The 27337-nt window shown below is 36.8% G+C and overlaps 1 protein-coding gene across 1 annotated transcript in view; it reads right to left on the reverse strand.

Moving 5' to 3' along the window:
• LOC118270427 (large neutral amino acids transporter small subunit 1) overlaps positions 1–27337 on the reverse strand; it is a 50447-nt gene that overhangs the window by 18836 nt on the left and 4274 nt on the right. Inside the window, exons 2-5 of the mRNA XM_035586009.2 lie at positions 11613–11862; positions 7884–8027; positions 3431–3533; positions 1416–1541 (exon numbers count right to left, since the gene is read on the reverse strand). Coding sequence (XP_035441902.1) covers positions 1416–1541; positions 3431–3533; positions 7884–8027; positions 11613–11862 — 623 coding nt within the window. The remainder of the gene's footprint in view (positions 1–1415; positions 1542–3430; positions 3534–7883; positions 8028–11612; positions 11863–27337) is intronic.

Raw genomic sequence — 27337 nt, forward strand, 5'->3', positions numbered from 1 at the left:
ACACTTGAAACACCAGAGGCGTTACAAGTGCGTTGCCGGTCTTTTGGGAGTTAGGAATGTAAGGATTATTGGGGAATCGAGGATTAGGATAATTGGGAAGGAGGGAAATGGGCCTCCGGTACCTCACTCACACAACGGAAGCTAGGCTCTCCCACACTTAATATCTTAAGGTCTACATCTACTTAAGTACCGTAGTTAAATTGTTTCATCAGCCGAAAATAACACGATCATATCCGGCAAAAATATGGCATTTAGATTAATTAAAGATTAATAAAATTAATCTAAATGTCATATTTTTGCAACACTGAAACATGTTATAAGCCAATTGGCTTATGACGTTCTTTCAATGTTTGTTTTTGTGTTGTATCTTAAGAAATGCATCCAAATATAGCATCTACTATTCAGTTAAGTACGTAATTTTGCTCCATTCACATTTTTGCAAAAACAAAAATATTTATATTTTGAAGTCAATTCACACAAAAATGTGGGTCATTTAAATAATAGACACTTCCAGAACTTGCCTAAAACAAAATAAGATACTCATTGAAACATACAAGTAAGTAACATTACTTACTTATTTGTTTAAACAAATGTTTTTAAGCGTCCAAGGTTAAGCAATTTGTTTAATCAGTAATTGAGCAATTGTTTGACTTGCAACGAAGACTTAACAATTACCGATATGCCGAGATACATTTATTGACGAAATTGAAATGGGAATCTACGTTTGAAGGTCGACTGCCAGTTTTCAAGGACACGGGACGTCCCCATGACGTCTAACTATGAGTCAGTCTGTCCCTAAAAATACGAGCTAACTATGTGTAATTTGTTACCAAAGTTGCTGAATGGAATTAGTCACCTCAGCTTAAGTGTGGGAGAGCCATGCTTCGGCACGAATGGGCCTGCTCTACCGGAGTGATACCACGACCTTATAGAAAATCGACGTGAAACAACGCTTGCGTTGTATAAGTGAGGTTACCGGAGACCCAATTACCACCCGTCCCAGTATGGAGATTTAGATTTAGAGAGAGGAGGCTTAGGCTTTTTTTTAAGGGCGGAAAATCATCAAATAACTTCTCCCGCCTTGGGCGAAGTGAGAGTGAGTGTCAGACTCTTACTGACTAAAAACCACCCCATTCTTACTCCTGCTTTTCGAGCCGAAGCCCCGGTAAACCTGCTAGGTAGTCCGCAGCTAGGCTTAGGAATATCTCCCTAGGGATGTGCCATAATAGGCGTAGTACCACGGGGCCTCTGGAACAGGTATATTAGAAAGATGCCCATTACAGGTGTTGGGGGTTTAATAACGTAAATATCCCACATTCCCTAATCTTTCCTCCCCAAAACCCTAGGCGTCTTTTGAAGTTTCATTAAAAAACTCAATACCAGCATTGGGTTGGTAATGATGTAGAAGAACTTACCTCTGCAGAGCTGGTAGATGCCGGCAGCGATGATGATGAACAGCGCCAACAGCTTGGCGTACGTGAACCAGTCCTGCACCCGCGTGGCCGCCCGCACTGACCAGCAGTTCACGAACGTTAGCAGCACTGCCGACAACCGATAACACATTGTATTGTAATTGTCTTAAAGTTTCAATCAATTGACATCATTTTTTTTTTTTTTTTAAAAACGTTGCCCCACACTAGGATTTTCTCCTGTGTCGTGGGTGCGTTTACAAACATACAAGTTCACAATACACATGACACCCAGACCCGAAACAACAATTTGTGGATCACACAATAAGTTACTCCGTGTGGGAATCGAACGCGCTATCCGTTGCACGGCAGCCGGTTACCCAGCCACCGCACCAACCGTGCAGTCAAAATAAAAATTGGCATCGTGATCTTTAATATTTAGCTTGACTACACACTTGGTACAGTAGCTGGGTTACTCTGGCGGCTGCGGTTCCCATATAACAATCCTACGGTTGATATTCTCTTTAGTACTTCCCATAGTAAATAGAACGTACTCCCCCTTCAGAAAAAATTGTAAAGTTAGTTATGAGTCGTATTTTTTTTAAACTGCGTCTTTTGTTTAATTTCAAATGCATCACGTGAAGTTGAATAGGTTTTAAGTGAAAAAAACATCACTTCATAATATTATAATCATTAGACATTTCTTATTTTCCTACTTATGTACATACATGTAGTAAACTGAAAATGGGACCGGTGACTCCTTGCTCGGGTCGGAAAGGAACGCGGAAGCTATTCAGGTTGCGTCTCAGAACTTATTAACACAACTTCCATATCACGCTGTAGGGTGGTGAGATGTAAATGTATGATGAGATATAATGGGGACGATCTTCTTTTCATTATAAAATAAAAGTTTAATGCTTTTTTCAATAAAACTGCTATGTTAATATACCACAGAATTTGTATTCTGCATCTCATTCTGCAACTACGAATGCGAAATGAAATAAAGACAATAAAACAGACTTTCGCATTTGTAATAGTGGTATGAAAATGTAATAGAGGAATTAAGACTTAAGTTTAACCGCTGCACTCGCAGTCATCATAAGTGACACCTAACAGTACTAGTAAGGGGTATGTATAGATGCTACAATACAGTTTGGGGGTGATTGATTTAAACTGCATTAAGTATTACGGCCGTACTCAGAGTAATTCCTTCCAGTCCTTAACAATTGTTTCGGAACTATTTTTTCCTAAAAAATAATTAGTTTAAGTAATCATTTAAATTTCTCTGAATACGGCAGTTAACACCATCAGATCGTCATCATAATTATCAGCCACAAGACGTTCACGGCTGAACATAAGCCTCCCACAATAAGATCTAGATCAGCCGGTATTCAGATCACGTCTCTCCAAAGTAGATTACTGCGGTGGTGTCGCCAGAAATTCGTTCCAAATACCTTCCTGGAAGGAATTCGTTTGAGCAATAACTTAATTAGTGGGGACAGGAACGAGAGTTTTAACAGTTTTCACTGGCCTTAATACGAATTCGGAAATATGTCTTTTTTTGGACCCTTTAAACTACATATTGAGGACTCACAACCGAAGTTTATTTTTTGTTTATCCAACCGAGTTGGATGACATTTTTTATCCCATTTAGAGGAAAGAACCCAAACGCATAATGAATATCCGTCGATTAGATTATTTTATTTCCATTTTATTGGCAGACGCGAAAGTAAATTCTTCTTGTTTTATTACCTAAACCTCCTGGAAATTGTTGGAAGCACATATTTATTTATCTAGCGACATGAAAATATGGCAAGAAGCCACACTTAAGATATAAGTGGGATTTCACATATAAGTGGGATTTCAGAAAGAAATCAGTTATGCTGATTGAAGAAATATAAATTATTGAAGAGAAAAACAATGCATTTATTGATGATCTCCACAGACGCGAGTGAAGATTTCTTATAAAGCAACCAACAGTTAACTTTAACTTTTAAACTATGATATGAAATGATACTCACATATACAGCAAGCTGCGAGCAGCCTGGTGGCGTCCTCTGGCGGGTCACACTCGGGGAATATTGGCTTCAGCACGTACACACTGAACGTCAGCGCCACGATCGCCTGGAAACAAACATGGCGTCAGTATCTTGTATCTATGACCATGGAGTATAGAAGTAAAGAGTGCGGTATGATGAGAGAATTAAGGTGCGCGTCAGGCCCGCATCGTACGCATCGCACGCACCGCACGCACGCAACGGATTTTAGTTTGTCTTGTGTAGAAACTCATACAACTGCGTCCACTTCGACTGCATTATAAGCAATACCTACATGCGATGCGTACCGATGACGTCATACGGAATGCGTACGATGCGGGCCTGTGGACGCTTTCCTTTAGAATGTTAATTAAAGTGTTAATTGAACTGCATTAATTTTGTGATATCACCTAAATATCACGTGGAGGACCAAAGGAGTGATTTTCTTTAGTAATCTAGTTACTAACTGATGATGACAGATTTGGCGCTACTAGTCCGCTGGTATAACATACGTTATTTACTATAGTTAAGTGTGCATGATCTTTCTAGTAGAGTCTTATATCAGATTAAACCCTCCTTTATTTATCATAACCCTCCTTTTTAGTCTACTGTAGTCAAGTAAAAACAAAAAAAGGCCAGGAAAGGCGCCTTTTAACCTCTTAACACTATAATGCCTCTTATTTAACACAATCCTCCTTACTTCCATACTCCATGGTCCATGACGTCACTCGTGACAAAGTTCTCAAGCTGTGGCGCTGTAGATATAATGGGAAAGTAATCCCTTGAGCTTTGTCATCAGATGGTATTTTTGTAAGAAAACATCAAGTATTTTCTTAGTGAAGAAAATATTTATATCGATTATGGTTAAAATGTAGTATGTATTCTTGTGAAGAAAATTGGTGTCGATTATATGGTTATTGTATGTGTGTGTTTTTGTTTTATTCGGTTTGTGTTTATTGTACTGTACGTATTTGTATGTAGGCTGATCGTTAACAATTCGTATTTAGTCAAATAATAAATTATGCGAACTTAAAAATGAAATACATATCACCCTAATCTACAAAGTATGCCTAATTCATTCGCATATGTATTATTTTCTTATAACTAAACACATTATAACTAACACTAAACTAATATAAGTAACATTTACTCCCACAATCCTACTAGATCCCACATACATTTGGTCCCAAGTTGGGCGCCAATAAAACCTTTACAGCAAGCTACACTAAATATATCACTATATCCGACTCCAATATTGCTGTTCAATAAACTTTACATACAAATAAAATTCAATATAAAGTCACAGTAAAGGATACCAATGGAAATAACATTTAAATAAAGTCCCACGCTGGGCGCCAATAGCAGATGTCAACGGAGTTGTAAAATAAATCTCGGCGGCCATATTGTTTTGTTATAAAGAAACAAAATTCTGCCGTTGACAAATGTCTTATTGAAATAAATGAGCAACTGTTTATTTTGTCAGCTATTTGTATTTATTTACTTTGAAAGCAAAATTATGAGTGGGTGTTTTAAATATAAGAAGATTTTTCGATAATATTTTTTACTTTTAATTTGGAAACTTTCATTCAGCATTTACCCCACACACATACAAAATACGATAAAAATACACAGAGAAACGATTACCAAACCTATCACTCAGAGAATAAGGTTTAAATTCCCGCAATAAAACAGTTCATTCAATAAATAATAAAAAGCTCTTTCTTCGACGAATGAAATGGCGCCTTTAATCAGATTACTGACCGTGTCTGAGGCTGTAATTTGTATTCCCTTCTTGTCTCTCCCACGCAAAGAGAATGCGTCACGACCCCCCTCCCTAAAGCGTCTGGAGTTTTATACATACATACGTATATACTGAAGTTAACAGATCAGCCTATTTGGTATAAAATATAAATTATTGAACTTTCCGAATGGATTTGATCCACGAATCCGAACGAATTTGGTCCACGCTTGACAAATGAATAGGAAATTTTAATTCAAGATTTATCAGAGATCCCCAATCCTCGATTCCCTAACAACTCTTTAATTCCTAACCCCTAAAAGTTCGGCAACGCACTTGTAACGCATCAGGGGTTTCAGGTGTACATGCGCGGCGGTAAACCTTCCCTTCTACGATTGCTTACCATCAGGTGATCCGTTTGGTCGTTTACCGGCTTATAACATACAAAAAGACAGCATCATTACCCAGTCTAAAGATATTAGAGGTTACTTGTCTTTTCACAGTTTCGTGGTAGCTTCTCACAGATTTTTACGTAAGGGACAATATTTCAACATCAATCATAATAATACATCTGTCTATGAGATCTAAATCGAAGGTTCTGGAGTCGGAAAATATTTGATGGAGTATTTCGATTTTGGAGCTCTCGGTTTTAGTATTTGATTACACTCGTTATCAAATATATAGAATATAGAATAGAGTCAGGCGTTACTTTGCAGAAATCCATGCTACACTAACAATACAACATTTTTTTAGTTTTCATTCCGCTTGTAGATGTATTTTCAGCATGCGGTATATAGCACTACTCTCCCGTGTGATAGATACTAACCTAACTAACCCGATAGATACCTCAAAGCTTGGTAGCTTTCAAACATGTCCTCTTTATATTAAAGTCTGACTGGAAAATATTCAGTATGTTACTCTTTTTATGGAAATTTAATTCTTATTAAGTAGATATGTTTGTTATTTTACTACAAATCTGATAATTATCTGATAATTATCAAGACAATATAACTTTATTTATCCCTGCACAGAATTGTAGTAGTAACATATCAAACATATCTACTAAATAACAATAAAATTTCCATAAAAAGAGGAAAATACTGAATATTTTCCAGTCAGTCTTTAATATAAAGAGGACATGTTTGAAAGCTACCAAGCTTTGAGGTATCTATCGCGACCTACGCATATTGCTCCAAATCAATACGTTGCTGTACCTGCTATACTATTTAATGTGTCGATGCTATCTAGAAGAAAGTTTTACGATTGTCTGCCTAACTATAGATATAAAAATATTTCAGTTACACAATACGACGACGATTTCATACCAAGGTCAGGGAAACTAAAAGCTTATTGATGAGCAAGTGGTCCCTAAAAATAAAAACCTTTTTTTATTGTAGATAGGTACTCTTGCCGTTTGTCTTTTTGTGGTGTAGGCAGATTAAAGGTACGCGTCCACAGGCCCGCATCGTACGCATCGCACGCACTGCACGCATTCCGTATGACGTCATCAGTAGTATGCATCGCATGTAGGTATTGCTGATGACATCATACGGAATGCGTACGATGCGTGCGATGCGGACATGTGGACGCTTACCTTAAAACATCCCCTCATCTTTCCTCTAGTGTCTAAAGAGCAGCTATGATATTGTGTAATTGTCAATTCGAGACATTCAAAGTGAGAACATCGCATTCTCGCTCGTCATTGGTCGAGATTATTCTCACCAATAACATGGCGGATCGTCTTGTCATTATTCTTCTATAACTTATCGTATAATTAAAATACATTGTGTACGTATTTTATCAATTACAAATACGTAATGTTTACATATAAACTAATGTTGATAATGAACTTGTTTCTATGTACCTAAGTAGTGTTACACATGTCGATAGTTAAACACAATTAGATAAATACGTTAAATTCATGATTATGTTTGTCAAAACTATCGTGAGACATACTAAATTAAGCCTTTAACTGCCATCAGAAAACTGTTGAAGGCAAATCCTCTACTAACGTAGGTCACCGGCGACCTACGTGGCAGTTAACGTGTTAGTTAAAAAATCACGGTTTACTCACGTACATTAATAACGAAAATCTGTACTAGTTTTGAGTCACAGAGGGACTCTTCATCATGAGCAGCGTGCGCAGACGCGGCGACGTCGCGCTGCCTACTGTGACTCGAAACTAGTAGAGCTTTTCTCCATACATCAACTTCTACCTGAGTCCTATCCTATTCCTTTATCTACACAAATATTACTTTTACAAATATCCTGTATAGTAAATGCATTCTATTCTTACACATGTTTATTTGTTCATTACGATTCATATTAATACAAATGCCCATATAATTAATTATTATGTTATCGGCTTACTCACGTATTTGACGAGGAACTCGACTAGTTTCAAGCCATGCTAGAGGCTCGATAACATAATAATTAATTTAGTATGTCTTACGAAAGTTATAATCTATACTATATTATAATATTATAAAGCTGAAGAGTTTGTTTGTTTGTTTGTTTGAACGCGCTAATCTCCGGAACTACTGGTCCGATTTGTATAATTATTTTTGTGTTGAATAGTACATTTATCGAGGAAGGCTATAGGCTATAAAACATCACGCTATGACCAATAGGAGCCGAGCAGAGCGGGTGAAACCGCGCGGAAGTAGCTAGTAAAGCCCATATAATTTCTGATCTCCTCACCTGTGAGCAAGGTCTGACGATCATGCACTCGATCCAGAGCCTGATGAAGGCTGCGAAGGGTCCAAACGTCTCCATGATGTAGGCGTAGTCGGCTCCACTCAGCCGTATCATGGTGCCCAACTCCGCGTAGCAGTAGGCTCCTATCTGCAGAAAGAAATACATAGTTATTGAATGATATTCTGTCTTCAATTTATTCTTCTAATATTCTGGTAATATGTCTTTCGATTTTTAGAAAAATTCTCAATAGTAGCACGGAGTCAGGAATATGGTAATAGCCCCCTATTACTGTGCCTCTCTGCCTTCCCCATCGGAGAAAAAAGCCGTGATGATACGCGTAAATTCGCGCATTGTGTATTTTACTATTTTCATCCAATTTTAATTACGTCAATTTGGAAAAAAATTACGTAAGTATAATAATAAACTTGTGTTACTAAGATTTGGTAGTTAAATGATAAATAAAATTAGAAAATAAACTTATTTACTCTACATTAACTTACTATATACCATCTAACTTATCACAATATTATAATCTTGTCTACTTACCCAGGTACAGGAGTTATTAATTGGTATAATACTACGTTCAAGTACCGTTAATCATGAAATTAGCGTTGTATGCGGAGGAGCAACTTGTAAACTGTCACTTATCTTTCTGCTTATCCCTTTAACAACAGACACGTGTCAGATGCTGTTTTATAAAGAAGCTTAAATAGAAGCTGAAATATCTTGTGAACCAAGTTTTGTTTTACGGTATAAGCTGGTAAACGAACAGACGGATCACCTGATGGCGAGCAATCACCGCCGCTCATGGACACTTGAAACACCAGAGCTGTTACAAGCGCGTTGTCAGCCTTTTGGGGGTTAGGAATTTTAGGGTTATTGGTTTGGTTAATTTTAGAATAGGGGATTGGGAAGATTAGGAATTAGTCCTCCGGTAACCTCACTCAACCCATCAAACACAAGGTAAGCGTTGTTTCACGTCGGTTTTCTGTGAGCCCGTGGTATTACACCGGTCGAGTCGGCCCATTCATGCCGAAGCATGGCTCTCCCACACTTAACTTCAAGATAATTTTCATTAAAGTGATATTATTGTTTACTGGCTCGTTAATTGGGTGATCTCCATATCGTCTAGGGTTCGATTATAGAGTTGGGTCAGGTATTATTGGGATCTTTTGTAATTTCTAATCCCAGTAGTAACTATGTGCCTGGAATTGTGCCCAGTATGGCAGTACATAGTCTCAGTTTCTTAAAGTAACATTGATAAGAATATTTAGGTACAACAGGTTTAAGTGTCACATGATTGTAATAATACAATTGTTATTGTGATATAAGTTCTGTGGCTGTTATTTAAATCACAGTTTTCGTCACTACGTTATCAATGCGTTGCAGGGATCCCCAACAATTAAAACAAAAAAAGTATCTGCGATAATGAAAACTAACGGCATTAACCTAACTTACAAACTACAGTTCTTACTGTCGCACTCAGAGATATTTAATGATTACATAAAATATTCCTTAGTTGGTAACAATTTATGATTACTTGAGAAATACCTTAGTAACAATCTTGTTCCGAAAACAATTTCAAAGGACTGGATTAAGTAAAAAAGTAAAATATCTTTGAGTACGGTAGTTAGCAACAGCATAGTTAATAGTTATATTCTTTAAAGTTCATGCACCTTTACTATTCATAAACAAAAGCACTAACAACAACGATAACAATCTCCTACAATGCTATAAGGATAAAATAAACTTCTATTCTTTAAGTTAAATTGTAAATTGTTCCTCATTAGGTACGCAATGTACTACCCCTGCTAGATCCACTATCAGTTCTGCTGCCCGCCATGTGATAGATAGCGACATGTTCATATGATAATAGTGTACGTGATTTTGTTTTTTATTACACACGTGGTGACTGCGGTATAGTTGTGTAGGTATGTATGTTTTGTACTAAACATTACATAATTTTTTTTAAAACATTGCCCCACACTCTGATTTTCTCTTGTCTCGTAGGTGCGTTTACAAACAAACAAGTTCACATGCACATCACACCCAGACCCGATACAACAACTTGTGGATCACACAAAGAGTTGCTCCGTGAGGGAATCGAACCCGCTACACGGTAACCAGCCACCGCGCCAACCGTGTAGTCAAGTTAGCAGAAAAGTTCAAAATAATTCATGTTTTGTTTTGTTTAAGTATTTTTTATATTGGTATTGGTTAAGTATTTTGTATAATTGTCAAAAGATTCGAGTACCTACTAAACATAACTATTACACTATCACCCAACAGCTAATCCAATCCTTAGATTGGATAAGTAATCCTTAGATAGACCTTAGCCTTTGAGTCCAATCTAAGGCCCTAGAGCTGATGCCGGATCCAAAGTAGTGGACTACCTATCAGGTTACCGGGCCACCGGCTCGAAAAGCAGGAGTGGTTTTTAGTCAGTAAGAGTCTGACACTCCCTCTCGCCTCGCCTAAGGCGGGAGAAGTGATAGGAAGAATAAACCCGCTCAAAGAAAATCGAATGCCCTATTACCATGAATCAGGCGCATTTGCAAACAACGTGCTAATATTGAGATATTTTCAAAAAGTACTGGCCCGCTTCGGTAATCTAACTCAAGGCGTTTAGGTATTTTGGCAGTCACATTTTGGCGATCGCTTAGAAGCATTTGAAATGTGGGTATACAGAAGAATTTTGAAAATCTCGTGGACTGATAGAGTCTCAAATGTAAAGGTGTTGCGGTTGCTAAACAAGAAAACAGAGATTTTGAACACCATAAAGCGGCGTAAACTGCAGTACTTTGGTCACATAATGCGCAACGACAAATACCAGCTGCTCCAACTACTAATTCAGGGGAAAATACAAGGGAAAAGACCACCTGGCCGAAGAAGAACCTCTTGGCTCAAAAACCTTAGAACATGGTTCATGAGTACCAGATCCCTTTTCCGCGCAGCTGTTTCGAGAGTTAAAATTGCCCTAATGATTGGCACCTAATTGTCATCACACTACCTACGAAGAAGTCTTTCGAGTCTTCCTTCTGTTCCTAATTGCTACAATTACTTAGAAATCTTATTTATAGCTTTCCGTAATAAGAATGAAATGTACAAAACCAGAAAATATAAATTACAAGTTACGAGAATTTTTAATAATAAGCCGTGGTATACCGACAGATTTAATAAGCTCCTCAGAGAATGGAAGCAATATTTCTTGTAGCTAGCTTAGTAACTCAGATTGGCTTATTATACTGGTTTTAAAATAAGTAGGTCCTAATAAGTCCCCTGGGGAACTCCGTTGATAAATTCCTTCTAAAGCTATTGTACAGAGAATTAATCAGTAGGATAAATCATAATAGATTTTGAAAGGAAATATATATTTTGAGAAACGAAATAATTTTCAAATTGATGATGAAATGATCTGTGAAAATTCTTCCCTTTTAGCATTAGTCTAAAATATTACAGGTAATCGTTTCTATAAAAACAGATACCCAATATCCTAAGTAGATATTCTTCTAACCAGGGTTTATGTTGTAAAACTGTATCTTAAAATTACAATATAGCATAGCAACGTCACATCACACTCATCAACAGCCTATAAGTGGCTTTTGCTGACCAAAGGCCTCTTCCCACATGGAGAAGGTTTGACTATTAATCACTACGTATCCTATTAGAAACACTTCTCTCAAAAACGATCACTATCAACTGAACAAAAAGCAAGCTGTTCTGGATACTCACCATACTGAAAACTCCAGATGCGATCCACACCAGCAGACTGGCGTTAACAGAGCCTGTATACTTCAGGACACCAGTCGGTGACACGAAGATCCCACTCCCAATTATGGAACCCACGATAACGGTGATGCCATTCATGAGAGACATCTTCGCTTCTAGGGCTCCTGCCTCCTCGCCTCCTTTGGCCTCTGGATCCGCCTCCGCATCTGGTTTCAGGGCTTCGGTCTCGCATTCTTCTTTACTTTTTGGCGACCTGTAAAGAAGAATAGAATTTGAAATGTTGATAGGTAAGAGAAAGATATTACGAATTATATTACTCAGGTAATCAGAGTGGAATAAACCGATCAATTGTTTGCCTATGAATTAAAACCGAAATCTCATATTGACTGCACGGTTGGTGCGGTGGTTGCGCAACCGGCTGCCGTGCAACGTGTAGCGGGTTCGATTCTCGCATGGAGCAACTCTTTGTGTGATCCACAAATAGTTGCTTCGGGTCTGGGTGTCATGTGTATGTGAACTTATATATGTATGTAAACGCACCTACGGTAAAGGTAAAAATCCTAGTGTGGGTCAACTTAAAAAAAAAAAAACATATGTACCAGTCACACGCAACATCAAAACGTAAGAAATATTAAATACATATGTAAAGAATTTCTTTTAAAAAGTCTCATATTTCACAATAAGAATGAGTTCAATGATAAAGACTACGAAGGTTCAGTGACCCGTCACTCTGCAACTGATTGGATAATACAACGTAATAGCTATTGTTACGTGTTCACTCTTCAAGAGCAATTTCACGAGCAGAAATAGTCCACGACCTGTGTCTGTCATTATATGAATTGCTTCGTCTGCTATTCACGTAACCTGTAGCTAATTTGTTTATTCTTCTTTTTGGCCTTGCTCTTAGTTCAAATTATCTGTGACTGAAGGAAGAGATCGAAAAAGAAGGAAAATTGGCGAAGGAGATTTTAATCATTAGACTCAGAAGGTTGTATGTGTATCCCCCTTCCCAATCCCCGATTGGGGAATCGGGTTGTTGGGGAACAACCTTTAAATTCCTAACTCCCAAAAGTCCAGCAAAGCACTTGTAACGCCTCTGGTGGCGATGCGATTGCTTACCATCAGGTGACCCATCTGTTTGTTTACCGGCTTATTAAAAAGGCGCAAAAAATGCAGTTTTGACTTTGACTTTGAAAAGTACGCTGGCGTTGATGATGCCAAGACAACTGTTATTCTCATTTTATATGTTAATTTATCACCTCATAATTTCTGACTCAACCATCGTTTTTATCCCATTAAAGAGAATAGAAACTAAGTACCTATACGTTCACAAAATTTTCAAAGTCGAAAATTCAGAATATTTGCTGAATAAGCTGTAGCTCCAGTGTACATTCTTTTAGGGCTTTCATTAGGGTTGAACGCTTGTTAATTATGTGTCAAAGTGTCAAACCCTAATAAAAGCCCACACGATCCCAGAGTCAATTAACTCCACATTAAGTTAGGTGATGTTCATGAAATTACCAAGTTAGGATACCTAGGGATTATTCAGATTAACACTTGCTAATGAACGTTATGAGCTATTAAATATTAATATACATAATATTCTACAAAACGAAACGTTACACAAAACTACATTGTCTGTTTTAATGTTGTTGTTTATTTTTCAAGGCAACCCTGTTAGGTTAACCAATTTTTTAATACTCAGTTAGGAATACACTGTTAAATTATCCTATCAGTAAAGTTGTAGTATGTACTGTGTCTGTGAAAACGGTATTTCACTGGGCTCTTTCTTTTTGAATGTGGCTATTGCATCCTTTTGAAAATCCCCCCCAGTCATAAAAAAGAAGTTATTAACAGTTTGACTTAAGCAAAATTTGAACATTTCAAAATATTAATAGAATTATATCTAATCGCCTAAGACACACACACCCACGTTGTGATATGATTTGCATTGATAGACCCAATGTCAAACTTTCAACCTTCTAACAATCTGTATTAAGAATATAATACATTGTGATATACCAGACAGGTTTTGTCTTTTTACAACAAACAACAGTTACATCACTAGGTTTTATAGTTCGTGACAATGACTAAACATTTTATACTCTTCATTAAAATGGTAATAGCAATCTTCATCGATGATAAAAGTCAAGGTTTGACTATCAAAATCAATTCCAAGGCGACCGGCTAGCGAAGTTGTATGACACTTCCTTTAAATTTGCAAAATTGCTCCGGACACGAATAATTCGATTAAGGTCGTTGTGAAAATAATTGTGAATCCGGTTAATAGTGGAGTGGAGATATAATTGGATTAAAGAACTGTAGGATATGCTTTAAGAGGTTTATTTTGTGCTTGTAAAAGCAATAGTATTTCGCTTGAATTTTCTTTGATATTAACCTCACGGAGCTTGAGAGCTTTCCAACGAACGCAAAACCATGGAAATCGGTTCATGCGTTCTGAAGTTATAGCGTGAGGAAGGAAAACCCGACTTATTTTTATATTATAGAATTCTAAGTCAAATCTAATACACATAGGAGAGAACCGGTAAATCAAACCAAAAACTAAAATAACATCATCAAAAAGAGGCCCAGTTTGAAAAGTGAATCTTATTTTAGATAGCAACAAAACAGGTTTTTATTTATAAAAGTCTTACATAAAACAGTTAATTCAAAAGAATGAAATATAAAACGGAGTATGTAGATGTGAATATCAGTGTACAATCTTCCCAGACGTCTTTTGTGTGTGCTCAAAGGAGTGATTGTGTACAAAGAATCTGTGAAAGAAACGGCCCACTGGGGTCCCACAAGGACATTCGGTCACCTATTTTTTAGTTTTTACTCAGGCCTTTGATTAAGTCGAACAATTATGGCGATGAAGAAAATTATTTAGTTTTTGTTCTATAATTACTGTTTCACTGAATAAGTAATTGAAATCTGTTGTGTTTTCTAACTGGTTTAAGTTAGACTTTTAATTTTTGCTAAATATTTTGTTATGAGATTGTCATCTGACATTGGCAGATTGTTAAGCACAGATTGATGATAAAAATCGTAGCTTAAATATCAAGGGTATGCTTTAAACACTAGTCCCGTGTGTTTAATTTAGAAAGGCATTGCCTGCACCTGGGTTTGACATGATGATTACATGTAAACTGCTAAGATAATCTCCTGTAAGAATCTCTATCAATAGAATTACATTTAGCAATTTAGATAAACAAAGATTGCAAAGTAATCAGTGTAGGAGAGCGGCTCGACCGGAGTGATACCACGGCCTCACCGAAAACCGACGTGAAACAACGCTTGCGTTGTGTTTCGTTGTAAGAGTGAGGTTACCGGAGACCCGATTCTCCCCTCCCAATCATCCCCGATTCCCCAACAACCCTTGAATACCTAACCCCCAAAATGCCGGCAACGTACTTGTAACGCCTCTGGTGTTTCAAGTGTTCATGGGCGGAGGCGATTGCTTACCATCAGGTGATACGTCTGCTCGTTTACCGGCGTGAACCATAAAAAAAAAACAAACTACCAAAATCACTTTCGTTGTTAAGCAAAAAACAACACTACCTACATAATATTACAAAGGTGGGCAAGTAAACCGTTATATTATAACACGGGTACATAATATACAGAATAACAATATACAACATTAATCTTTATCACACACACCTCTGACCAAACGAGTTACAAATTCGGCATTTATTTAAATTCTCGCCAAAACCAGTCGAAGATAATTAGTGTGGCGATTGTGGCGAATCATGTGAGCATTAATTAGCTATATATAGCTAGATACATAGGTATATATATACCTATACAGCTATTTACAGTACCAGGCGATAAATATTGCACATCGATTTTTGGTAAGAGACAGTTTTGTGTCATAATTATGATTATTATTTTATTTGTACAAAACTGTCTCTTTTTGTTTTTTAAGCCGACTTTAAAAAAAATAACGAGGTTCTCAGTTTGATCTGTTTGTAATTTGTATATGTATGTTTGTTTGCGAATATGTCGCGATTGACTGAACCGATTCCGATGTAACTATTGTAATGCTGTTTTCAGAAAATTACCACTTGTTTTCAGAAAAGTACTTCTTGTAGATAACACTTTGGAGCAGGTTTTAGTTTAGAAAAACCTTACAAAATAAAGAAAGAGGTTGAAATCGATTTTTTTAATGTTATGTTGTAGTTTAATGAAAATTATTATATTATAGGAATTAGCAGACGGATCACCCAATACAAGTCAGTTACCGATCTTTAAAGGATTGGGAATTTAGTAACCTTCCTCTTTATATGATTCAAGGAAAGTGCTCGACTTTTAATGTCTCCAAATCATTTGCAGTATACATATGTATATGCAGTGTAGTCGAGTCTCTCTTTCCGAAGGTCGATGTTGCAATATTTATCGCCGGGTACTGTAACATTACTGTTATGTAACAAACGATATGAGACTAGAGTTTTCTAAACAGGAACAGGATCAAACGTGTTTCTGACCCACTGACCTTTGTGAAGGTCATGGTTTTATCACGACGTTTGATGTGTTGTTTTGTTATTCATTTCTGTATTACATAGTCACGAGTTAATTACTCAGCTTTCCTGCCAGAGGTTAGGGATTTTACAGTTTTTAGTTGTACTCTTACATAAGATTTCATTCCTTTTCCTAAATGATCCACAGAGTTCATTTTTCTTTGTTTATTAGAATTTTATCCTAGTTAAAACTGTTGGTATGTCTAGGGTCAGCGGTGATGACTACTTAGTTATTCAGTTATTCTAGATCTGAAACATAACTTCTATGTTTAGCTATACACATTTTGTAACCGACATGGCGATGATGATACGGACTAATGACATAAAACACTTTACTTAAAACCTTTAAAGCATTATCAATTGAATATGATGATTTAAATCACTATTAGGTATATATTTCATTGTTAACATATTCATAGACCTTGACTTGAGTTAATGTCCTATGTCCCCATAGAAGTCCTCCATCGCAATCAGTCTATAGGTCTAGTCACTAGTCTATATTTTTTATAGTACATAAAAATAATTTATATTGCTTTTAAGCTAAACTACATACCTAAATTACCTATCTACATATAGGTAGTAGGTAGGCATTGTTGAATGTCATTCCTTCTTTCGCTTAAGTAGGTCAAATGGAAGTGCGGAAGTTTAAAAGCTTTTCAAAACTTCATTGAGAGTTGATGTTTGTTTTCGTCATAACAAAATATGACATCACATCTTCAGGCCCTGAAGGGGTAGGCAGAGATGCTGATGTTGAATGTAACACTCGGTGTTCTTCAGTTATTTTATGAGTTTCATGAGAATGGGCCAACGGTACCTACGCAGACGGTCAGTTAAAAATAATAGTAAGCAGTTTACCCTAGGGGATTGGTAATAGGATACCATTTTATATATCTATCATCCATAAGACACTACATTGTCCTGCAACTGACAAAAGTAATTCATATTGAAAAAAAAACGTTTAATTTTTTGTGTTTTCATACATTACTTACTATTTCGATTAAATTCGAAAAAATGTTAACCAGAAAGTATTGGTGTTTCGTCGATACCGTTCTTAATTCTTCGAAAGACACATAAATAAATTCACTTTTTATCAATTTAACATCAACTAGAAATTAATGCCACGATTTTATCTAGTGAAAAAAGTTTTAAAAACTCGTTATGAAGCGACTACTTTTATCATCATCTCATTGTTCTATTTATGTATTAATATAAAAACATTAGGAACGTGTATTATGATGCATATTACTATCTATACTATGTTTATATGAGTGACATATATCACGTCTCTTTAGTTCATAGTGATAAGGTCGGTCATTGGGTCGACTTGATAAGTGCAACTTAGGAGTTCCTTATTACATAGAGACATTTGATTATATTATGTATCTACTTGTTTATTTGATTTATGTGATTACTTCGTCGGTGGGATTATGGCTTTTGATTAATTGTTTATTCTGACACTTTGTTTTAGTTCTAGTGATAGTAGCTTCTAAACGGTACCTATGACTGCCGGAGCGTCTCAAAGAGCGCGCGTCTCAAAGAGCCATCAGTCTACCACAGATGGAGCTCAGTAGGGCTGATGTCGACCTGGAGCTGCGGACTGCCTCGAACTGGCTCAAAAGCAGGAGTAGGAACGGGGTAGTTTCTAGTGGGATGATTTTGCTACCTTAAAAAAAGCGGTATGACTGTATGAGATTTCGATTTTCACAGCATCAGACTGTGACAGCCCACTGCTAGTTAGCCTCCTCTCATCATGAGCATCCTCTCCTCTACTCATAGACCAAACCCTCAGGATTAGGTTTGACAGGTGGATTGGCTATCGCAGTCAAAAAGGTTCTGTATCAAAATATCAGGCAGAGAGTACCTACTATATATTACCCAGTCTTGTATACTTAGCGTATTGCATCTAAATCTAATTAGAAAGTATTCTATTAATAGAATGTCATCTTATTAAACGAAGATATTGACAAGATGATCGATGATGTATTATGCAATAAACTACCTACAATATGTTTACTCGTTAGTGTTTTAAGATGATTGATATTGACATTATTAATCTGTACGGTTATTCTGAAAGTAACAATTCGAAAGATTGAAGTGAACTCGATCGTAATCCGCCATGTTGGCGTGGTTTGATTGTGAGAATAATCTCGACCAATGACGGCCGAGAATGCGATCGGGCTCACTTCGGAAGTTTGAATTGATAGTTACAGAATATCCTAGCTGAACCTAATACTAATTTTAATCATCTAGCATTCCACTTGTGTCTTCAGTATGAACACAGTCAAGTTTAAGAAGTAGTCCATATCACTTTACAACCTCCTAAATAACTCCAGACTCATAATCTTTACCATAATGATATCCTTCATAACATTACATTGTATAGCGGCATTGCCGTAATGTGTACCTCTGCCTACCTCTTCGGGGATAAAAAGCGTATTGTTGCATCAACGATACCCTTTATAGAGTTAGGTAAAATCATTATCTTGTGATATGAAAACTCAAACATAATTTCCTAATATAATAGGATACCATAAATGAATCAAGTTTCAAACATTATTTAACTCATGTATTGATTGGGAAGCGATATGAAGTGAATGCTCTCATCAGTCCGGCCATACATTGGTATCGTATGTAATTGGGGCAGCCACATAATGAGGGCGTAAACAAACATAGTCTATTATGTTTAATTATACAGTATACAGCAATTAAATACAGAGAGATTACAGTGATATGTGTTCTATCTTCATATTTTTGCTCTACAACTTATAACATTTTTACTAATAGCATAAGCTAATAGCATAGCTGAGAAATCATAGGATGGTAAGTGATCATCACCACCTTTAAGGTGCTTTTCTACCAGAGATACGCTATGTAGCTATGCTGCCTATTAGCTAAGCTGTGAACTTATGTGACCGTTTCCACGGATACTAAGCTTTGTAGCTATACGAGGAAGATGCGCAGCTCCAGTATCCGATATATCGATACGATAGTGGAGAAGCCATCCATAGCACGCATCGTACCTTATAAAAAACATAACTTAGCTGAGTCCGTTTCCACCAGTTCTAAGCTATGTCTTGTACTTATTATTCTGTGGCTATGTGTAACAATGAATATGATTGGTAGAAGCCAAACGCCTCCATAGCGTAGTATTGCACATTTTTGGTGGAAAAGCATAGCACACATCCATAGGACGAAAAAAATCTAATATTAGACAAATAAACACTAGAAGAGATCAGTATTGTATCGTTAATCCAAATCGTTCAGTTACCACGGACGGGGTAGATAAACGAGCCAGTTAATTAAACCTTAAAATTACTTCGCCTTTAATCGGTTAACTGGCCATAATTATTTGTTTGAAGTTTCGTAGCCCTTATTAGTTACGCTAACCATTAACTTTATCTAGTCAAATAACTAACTACCTGTTAGATTGTATACACATTTTATAAATTACATCGGTATCGAGTTTGTTGAAGGATTTGAAAAGTAATAAATAGATATGTTTTACTAGCTTCTGCCCACGGCTTTGTCTACATTCCCGTGGGATAAAAAGTATCCTATGTGTTATTCCAGACCATTATCTACCTCTGTTCCAATTTCATCCTGATCCCTTCAGTCGTTTTGACGTTATTGATTTACAAACATACACAAATGAACTTTCGCATTTAAAATATTAGTAAGATAGTAAGGTTTTTAGTGTAAATCGGATTGTCAAGTATGATATTTCAGCGGGTTTAAACGTATTCGCGACAGATGGTATAAATTAGCGATTGAATAAATCTATGATCATTTTAGAATGTGCAATAAAGGTAAAGGGGTAAAAATAACGTGTACCCACTCCTATGCTTAGCCAAATTGAAAGCATACAGGACTAACTGATGACCTCCTTTTTTTGAAGTCGGTTAAAATCAAATGCTGATATGAATGAACATGGAACAATCAGCTGTAATAGACGTTAAAGAGTATCGATTTCAGCATTTGTTTCAAACAAGGTTGCATTCCAAACTCTAATTCATTAATTTCCTTTAATTTGACTAGACCTAACCTTGCTAGGTTTTAATTAGGCCCAATCTACGTACAATAAGATCAGAACTACACGCAGAGATTATAGCTTGGGGGTAATTATCTACTTTATAATTATCTTCATTAGTGAACGAATTGGTTGATGGATTGATCCCAATACTTCGACTACTTAGTAAAAACGTGTTGTTTGTTAATCTATGATGGAGTAGACAGAATTAGATGCACTTATGTTATGAAAACTCTTTTTAAGTTATGTAAGTAGTTGTGTTGTTAAACTACCTAGCGGGTTATCGGAGTTATGGCTGGACCGGGTGGTTTTTAGTCGGTATAAGTCTGACACTGCCTCTTGCCTCACGCTTGTCAGGAGAATAGATTGGAAAGAGTTATGGAAGAAAGTTATATTGTTAACTCTATTGCGTAATAAGGAATTATGAAGTACCATTAGATTAATCATCGATCACGATCTCAGACTCCGTGATACACTGAAATATATTACAATTAAATAATTTATTTTTAAAGTGGCCCCACATTAGGATTTTCTCGTGTGTCGCATTCATACGTTTACTGTGTATAAAATGGGCGAATTTACTATTTTACTTTTACTTAAATCAAACAAAAATAATACAGAATACTATTCCAAACACAGAAGCATAATAACAATGTTCAAAAAATAGCCGCCCCTTCAAAACGGCTATTTATGAACCAAAACGAATAAAAAAAAAACTATGCCATTTATTTACTGACAAAAATTTCAATAGCACATTCTCACTGTTATAAAACTGGCTGGTAAAACGGTCGCAGCTGCCCTACATAACCTTGGCCTAGATTTCAGCTCGAGGGTAGAACCCTAACCACCCTAACTGCAAACACGAGGTGATGGGGTTCTGTCTCCGATTGCGTCAGCCTCCCTTCGAAGCTAGCCGTGCGCCAAATAATGGGTGTCCCAAAATTAACGCAAGATTTGAATTTGCCGCCATTTGTGCAGTGAAGTGTTGGCAACCCTGAAAAAAAAGCAATTTGATAGCTAACAGTATAGGGTTATTAAAAATGGAGCGTTACACGATAGAACAACGTGTCTTCATTATTAAAGAATATTTCAAAGACATTTCCAGGTCGTGTACTCTCTCGTTTCGGTGATCAAAATTGGCCTCCTAGATCGAGTGATTTAACACCATTAGACTTCTTTTTATGGGGTTATTTGAAATCACAAGTCTATGTCAACAAGCCCACAACCACCCGTGCATTAAAGGAGGAGATTCAACTCTGCATCAACGAAATTCAGCCACATTTATGCAGAATGGTCATGGAAAATTTCAACAAAAGAGTGCGCATGTGCATGCAAAGCCGTGAGGCCATTTGTCCGATGTGTTATTCCATACATAACCCTATCCTATGTACTTTACGAGTCAATAAAAATATAACTATCAAAAGACTAAAAACGGCGTTTTCTATGCAATTCAAATCTTGCGTTAATTTTGGGACACCCTATACCAGGGGAGGGTTTTATATCGACTCTTTTGTGATTTTAAACTTGAAGTGGGAGTTTGGACGTCGGTTTGGGATTATTTAAAATGTGTGGATGCTGATGTAAGATATTCGGCATCGTAATTTTTGGAATGTAGAGGTATCTAACTTGTATTACTTAGATTTACGGATGGAAAAAATACCTAGAGGTATACTTAGAGGTCTTCTATAGGATAATGTGTTAATTAATTCTTTTTTTGATCATTGTTAAAACAGAACCATTAATTAAGGCCTAACAGAAAAATAAAAATGATTGAAGAATGAAATTTGAATGGCATGCAAATGCCATTATTTATTTCAAATTTTAACGTCTTATCAACACATTTGCTAAGAGTGAACACTTAGTTGAATTGTATCTCTGTAGAAAAGTACCTATGTATTTAACTTCACCAACTGAAAAAGATTTTTAAAGATTTCAAACTGACATGGTCACTATTAATACCTATCATTAGAACTTGAAACGGGATAATAACCATGCTTATAAATTTCTGTGAGTTTCCAATATTTCGATCATGGATGAACTGATCATGGTATATTATATCATATCCCGTTTCAAGTTCTAATCACAGTTTTTAAAGGTATGGAAATCCTCAAAATAGTCCAGAACATTCTAGAAAGATAATAAATAAGCTCTAGCACACGATTGCCACCATATTCGACACATCGGAAGGCGAGGATTGGATTCATAAGTGCACTAACAGGGCTTCCTGCCTAATTCACTTACGTTTGTACCGCATTAACTAATCGTGAGATACAGTCAGCCGTTTAAGTAATTGTACCGCGAGGACTTTAATTCCAGGATAACTGGTGTTGAATGACCTGGTAGCTGGTCTGGAAATCCGTTGTTTAGTAGGAATAGTGTAAAATTTTCAAATGAAAAAAAAATTAGTGTAATATAGTAGTGTTACTTACTCATATAGTGTAGTTGTTGAAGTCGCTTTTACATGTTTGTTAATTCAATGAGTACCTATTTATTTGTTTACTAGCTACTTCCACACGGTTTCACCCGCACTACTCGGTTCCTATTAATCATATATATAACCTTCCTCGATAAATCCGCTATCCATTTTAAAAAGGATTATTCAAATCGGACCAGTAGTTCCGGAGATTAGTGCGTTCAAACAAACAAACTCTTCAGCTTTATAATATTATTATATATTATATAGTATAAAGATTACACTCAGTCTATTAAAAGTCTGCCTATCTCCTATGGGAGTTGACAAAGACTATGGAACGCCAATTACTAGAAATCTTATATATATGTACCTCTTTCGATTCATCAACAGTCGTCAATCTTTTAATGGATGGTCGTCGGTTAAGAGTACCTTTAATTTGGCCCTTCTTTAATATATCGCCAATCTGGTCTCTATATGTCCGTCTAGGGAGCCCTCTACTGACGGTCCCATTCATATTCGCTCTGTATATTTCTTTCGTAAATCTGTTTTCATCTATCCTTTCTACATATGTCCAAACCATCGTAATTTTCCATTTTCAATCCTTGTCACTACATCGTCTTTCAAACCACACTTTTCTCTAACAACACTATTTTTAGTAGTAGGTGCTAGTACACGCTGTATTACAGCAAGTCGAGCTTTGCTGGATATTTTTTTCACTAATACTGTAGATACCTTATATTGTACTCTTACAGTATCTACACCCACATTTCGCCAGTCATGTTATTATTAGTTACAATCAATAGCAAGCGAGTCTACTGACGCTGTAGTGTACAGGGGATCCAGACTCCGTCGTGACTTTCAAAAATTAAAAAATCAATAACACTTCGCTCATGGTAAAAAATGCAAATGTAAGATTAATAGCTAGACTAATAAACGAGAAAAGACTACATAAATCTGTACCATAGGTCTTATGTCCGAATACTGAAACGCTACTCAATTTTAAGTTGTACTTAAATATCGTGCTATCTCTATCATTTTATAAAGAATTGATAGGGACAGAACTAGTTTTGAGAGCGTCTTAAAATTGAGTAGCGTTTGAGTATTCAGGCGTTAGGGTGTTATAGAAGCTAAGCTGTGAAACTAAATGATCGTTTCCACTGATAACTAAGCTGTGCGATGAAAATGCGCACCTCGAGTATACGATGTAGCGAAGCCATCCATAGCATACATTCATCACACGCATTCTTTCCATATAAATAAAACATAACTTATATTAGCTGAGTCCGTTTCCACCAGTGCTAAGCTATGTGCACCAATAAATATAATTGGTGGAAGCCAAATGCATCGACAGCATCATCATAGCATAGCACATCTCTGGTGGAAAAGTATTCTTAATCTAGCCTAGTAAGAAGGTCTTACGAATTGTCGAATGGGCCCTCTATTGGCAACATGGTATATAAAACGTATAATAATTTCGATCAAGTCTATAAGCTAGTGGTTATTGGCTATCAAGATACCCAATATGATATTAAGATAATTCATTTTCGCACACAATCACCATAACAAATGGGAATCGATCTAATCAATTGAGAAAAATAAGTACCCTTGTAAGTATTATGCCAATTGGATGTCCATAAACTGAATCTACATTGATCAGGTTATTGGGTATATTTCTGGACAAAAGCTATGCAAAATGGTTTGATTCAACTATAGATATAATCTAATATATAAAATGTCCATGTCACAATGTTAGTTACCGTACTCCTCCGAAACGGCTTTACCGATTTTTACCAAATTTTATATGCGTATTCAGTAGGTCTGAGAATCGGCTACTATCTATTTTCCATACCCCTAAATGATAAGGGTTGTTCACCCTTAATTTTTTTTTAATATATTGAAGAAATAATTTATAAGGCAAATAACGTTTGCAGGGTCAGCTATTATAATATTTCTGTAAACTCAACAGACACCTAAAGTATTGTCGGGTTGTACGATTATTGCTTACCGGCGGCGTTAAGCTCACTAGAACTTAGGACTCACACCACAACTACCCAACTGGCGAAAATAACTAGGTGTTTGTTATTGAATACGACCTCATTCTGCTTTATTGTGTGTTCACACCTAATAACTACATTCTTATTTATATGTTCTTGAGTGTCTCCGATCTAAGCCCCCTACATGCATTGACGTCAGACATTCGGCCTTGTTCAGTAAACGAGCCCCTACACACAACGATTTGGCAAAAACCTTCACTCAGAAATGTATGGAATCATGGGATATGGCATTCCTTAAGTCTCACGTAGGTATATGAAACGTAGAATTTTTCGGTTTATTGAAATACCACATCGTAAATGTTGTTGTAACTGAAATATGAAAAAATCTGGATATCAGTACTTTTTCGTGTCAATCCACCTAAAAAGACATACTTAATTTCTTTAGAAAACTATTCAATTCTTAAACCCATTGTTCGTTACCTAAAATAGACATGAAAAATTTCAATTTTATTCAAAAAAGTGCAACAATTGTATAAAGCAGGAAGTCAAAATATGGGTACTTTAAAATCAGCTGTAAAAATACTTCCTTCCTATATGTATATGGCTCTAGAAGGACCCTATTAAAGGGAATGTTTAAGTACTTTATAATTACTTATTTATAAAAATAACTGATAGGACAAGAAGGTCAATAACTTTTATCAGAAACATGGCCGTTTCCAGCTGCAACATAAATGAATTGCAGTAATGAATCGTGAACATAATTGTCTTTAAATACTAATCTGAACAGCATTATATCTATAGCCCGTGGCAATCCATTGCTGGACTACCTTTTTTTTAGAGGGGAAATTCAGCCAATGACTTCTCCCGCCTTGGGTGAGACGAGAGGAAGTGTCAGACTCTTATTGACTAAAAACCTCCCCGTTCCTACTCCTGCTTTTCGAGCCGGAACCCTGGTAACCCTTTAGTAAGGCAGTCCGTATCTCCGGGTCGGTGTTGGACTAGCTGGACTATAAGCCTAGGTTAAAAGTCGCAATTTCGGTATACCATAGAAATCATGCCAGTGGATGCAGGTGGCGACTTGTCGTTCTACGTGGAGGACCAAGGGGAGGCCTTTGTTCAGCAGTGGACATCTCTCGGCTGATGATGATGATGATGATGATAGATATCATAGTTTGTAGTGTAAGTTCGTAATCCCTCAGTCGATTCTTACAATATAAGTTTATAAACTGACTTGGACACTAGACACTAGTAATATCATTAGAACTTTAAACGGCATATTTACCATGTTTATTAGTTTTTGTGAGTTGCCGATATTTCGACACTGTTGCAAACGCCATGATCACGGATGAACTTTAGTGATCCGAAAGAAGTACCTAATCCGTGATCATGGCTCTAAATACCCACGAAAAGAGCAGTGACGTAATATCCTTACTACTACGCTTGGTGGTTAGTAGGGTAAGCCATTAAGCTCATCGTCGTGGAACAATATTTAGTCCAAGCAATTTCGAGCTTTGGCTGGACTCCTCAATCGATATCACGTATGCATCTGATAGGTCAGTGGGTCGACAGCACAATGACCCATAGGTTATTAAAAACTTCATTTATATACACTGATCGATGCAGTAGTTAATGAAGTGACATTTTAATTGTTCCTTCATCATGTAGGTAACATTAAGGCTTATTTGACAGCTCACTTTTCATCAATAGGTATACTTATTATAACCACTATCTTACTCATACGGGCGAACTTTCTTTAACTCTTGTGTTACTACTATTGACAAATATTTTTTTCTATGGAATAAGCCAGTAAACGAGCAGACGAATCACCAGATGCAGTAAGCAATCGCCGCCGCCCAATGTAAACACCAGAGGCGTTACAAGTGCATTGCCGGCATTTTGGGGGTTAGGAATTTAAGGGTTGTTGGGAAGATTGGGAAGAGGGGTAATTGGGTCTCCGGTAACCTCACTCACACAACGAAACACAACGCAACCGTTGTTTCACGTCGGTTTTCTGTGAGGCCGTGGTATCACTCCGGTCGAGCCGGCCCATTCATGCCGAAGCATGGCTCACTGGCGACAAATTATCTTTGACTCTGATGTCCACCACTAAGTTATACGACCACTTGATTAACAACTCAACGAGGCATACCATAAAACACAATATTGCTCCCTAAAATCTTTATTCCTAAATAATCTTACACAGATATCTGTTTAATGACGTGTTAATGTTCACGAATGGCGATTGGTAGCGATAATGATAGGTTTTTTGTTGCTGGTGCTCCATGCAATCAATAAAGTCACAACGCGACACGACAAGGTCTATCAATGTCAATCTAAATTAATTGATTCACTTTTCTAAACAACTGCGAATGAATTGTCGAGATTGGTGTTGATTTTCGACTCTCCTGGGTTTGGTTTCTGAAGACAAGGTTGATCTAGTTTTTTTTTAGACATAACTATAAATGTGACTAACAAGTTTACAATCTACCAAATACAAAGCATTTTCCTATGAACTTAAGGGATCTTTTTTATGATATACTCCGGTAAACGAGCAGACCGATCGCCTGATGGTAAACAATCGCAGTCGCCCATGGACACCCGAAATACTAGAAGCGTGGCAAGTGCGTTGACGGTCTTTTGGGGGTTAGGAATTTGAGGGTTGTTGGGAAATCTGGGATTGGGTAGATTAGGAAGGGGCTTCCGGTAACCTCACTTATACAACGCTAACGTTGTTTCACGTCGGTTTTCTGTGAGGCCGTGGTATCACTCCGGTC

The sequence above is a fragment of the Spodoptera frugiperda genome, chromosome 13 (assembly GCF_023101765.2).
Source record: "Spodoptera frugiperda isolate SF20-4 chromosome 13, AGI-APGP_CSIRO_Sfru_2.0, whole genome shotgun sequence".
NCBI lineage: Eukaryota > Metazoa > Arthropoda > Insecta > Lepidoptera > Noctuidae > Spodoptera > Spodoptera frugiperda.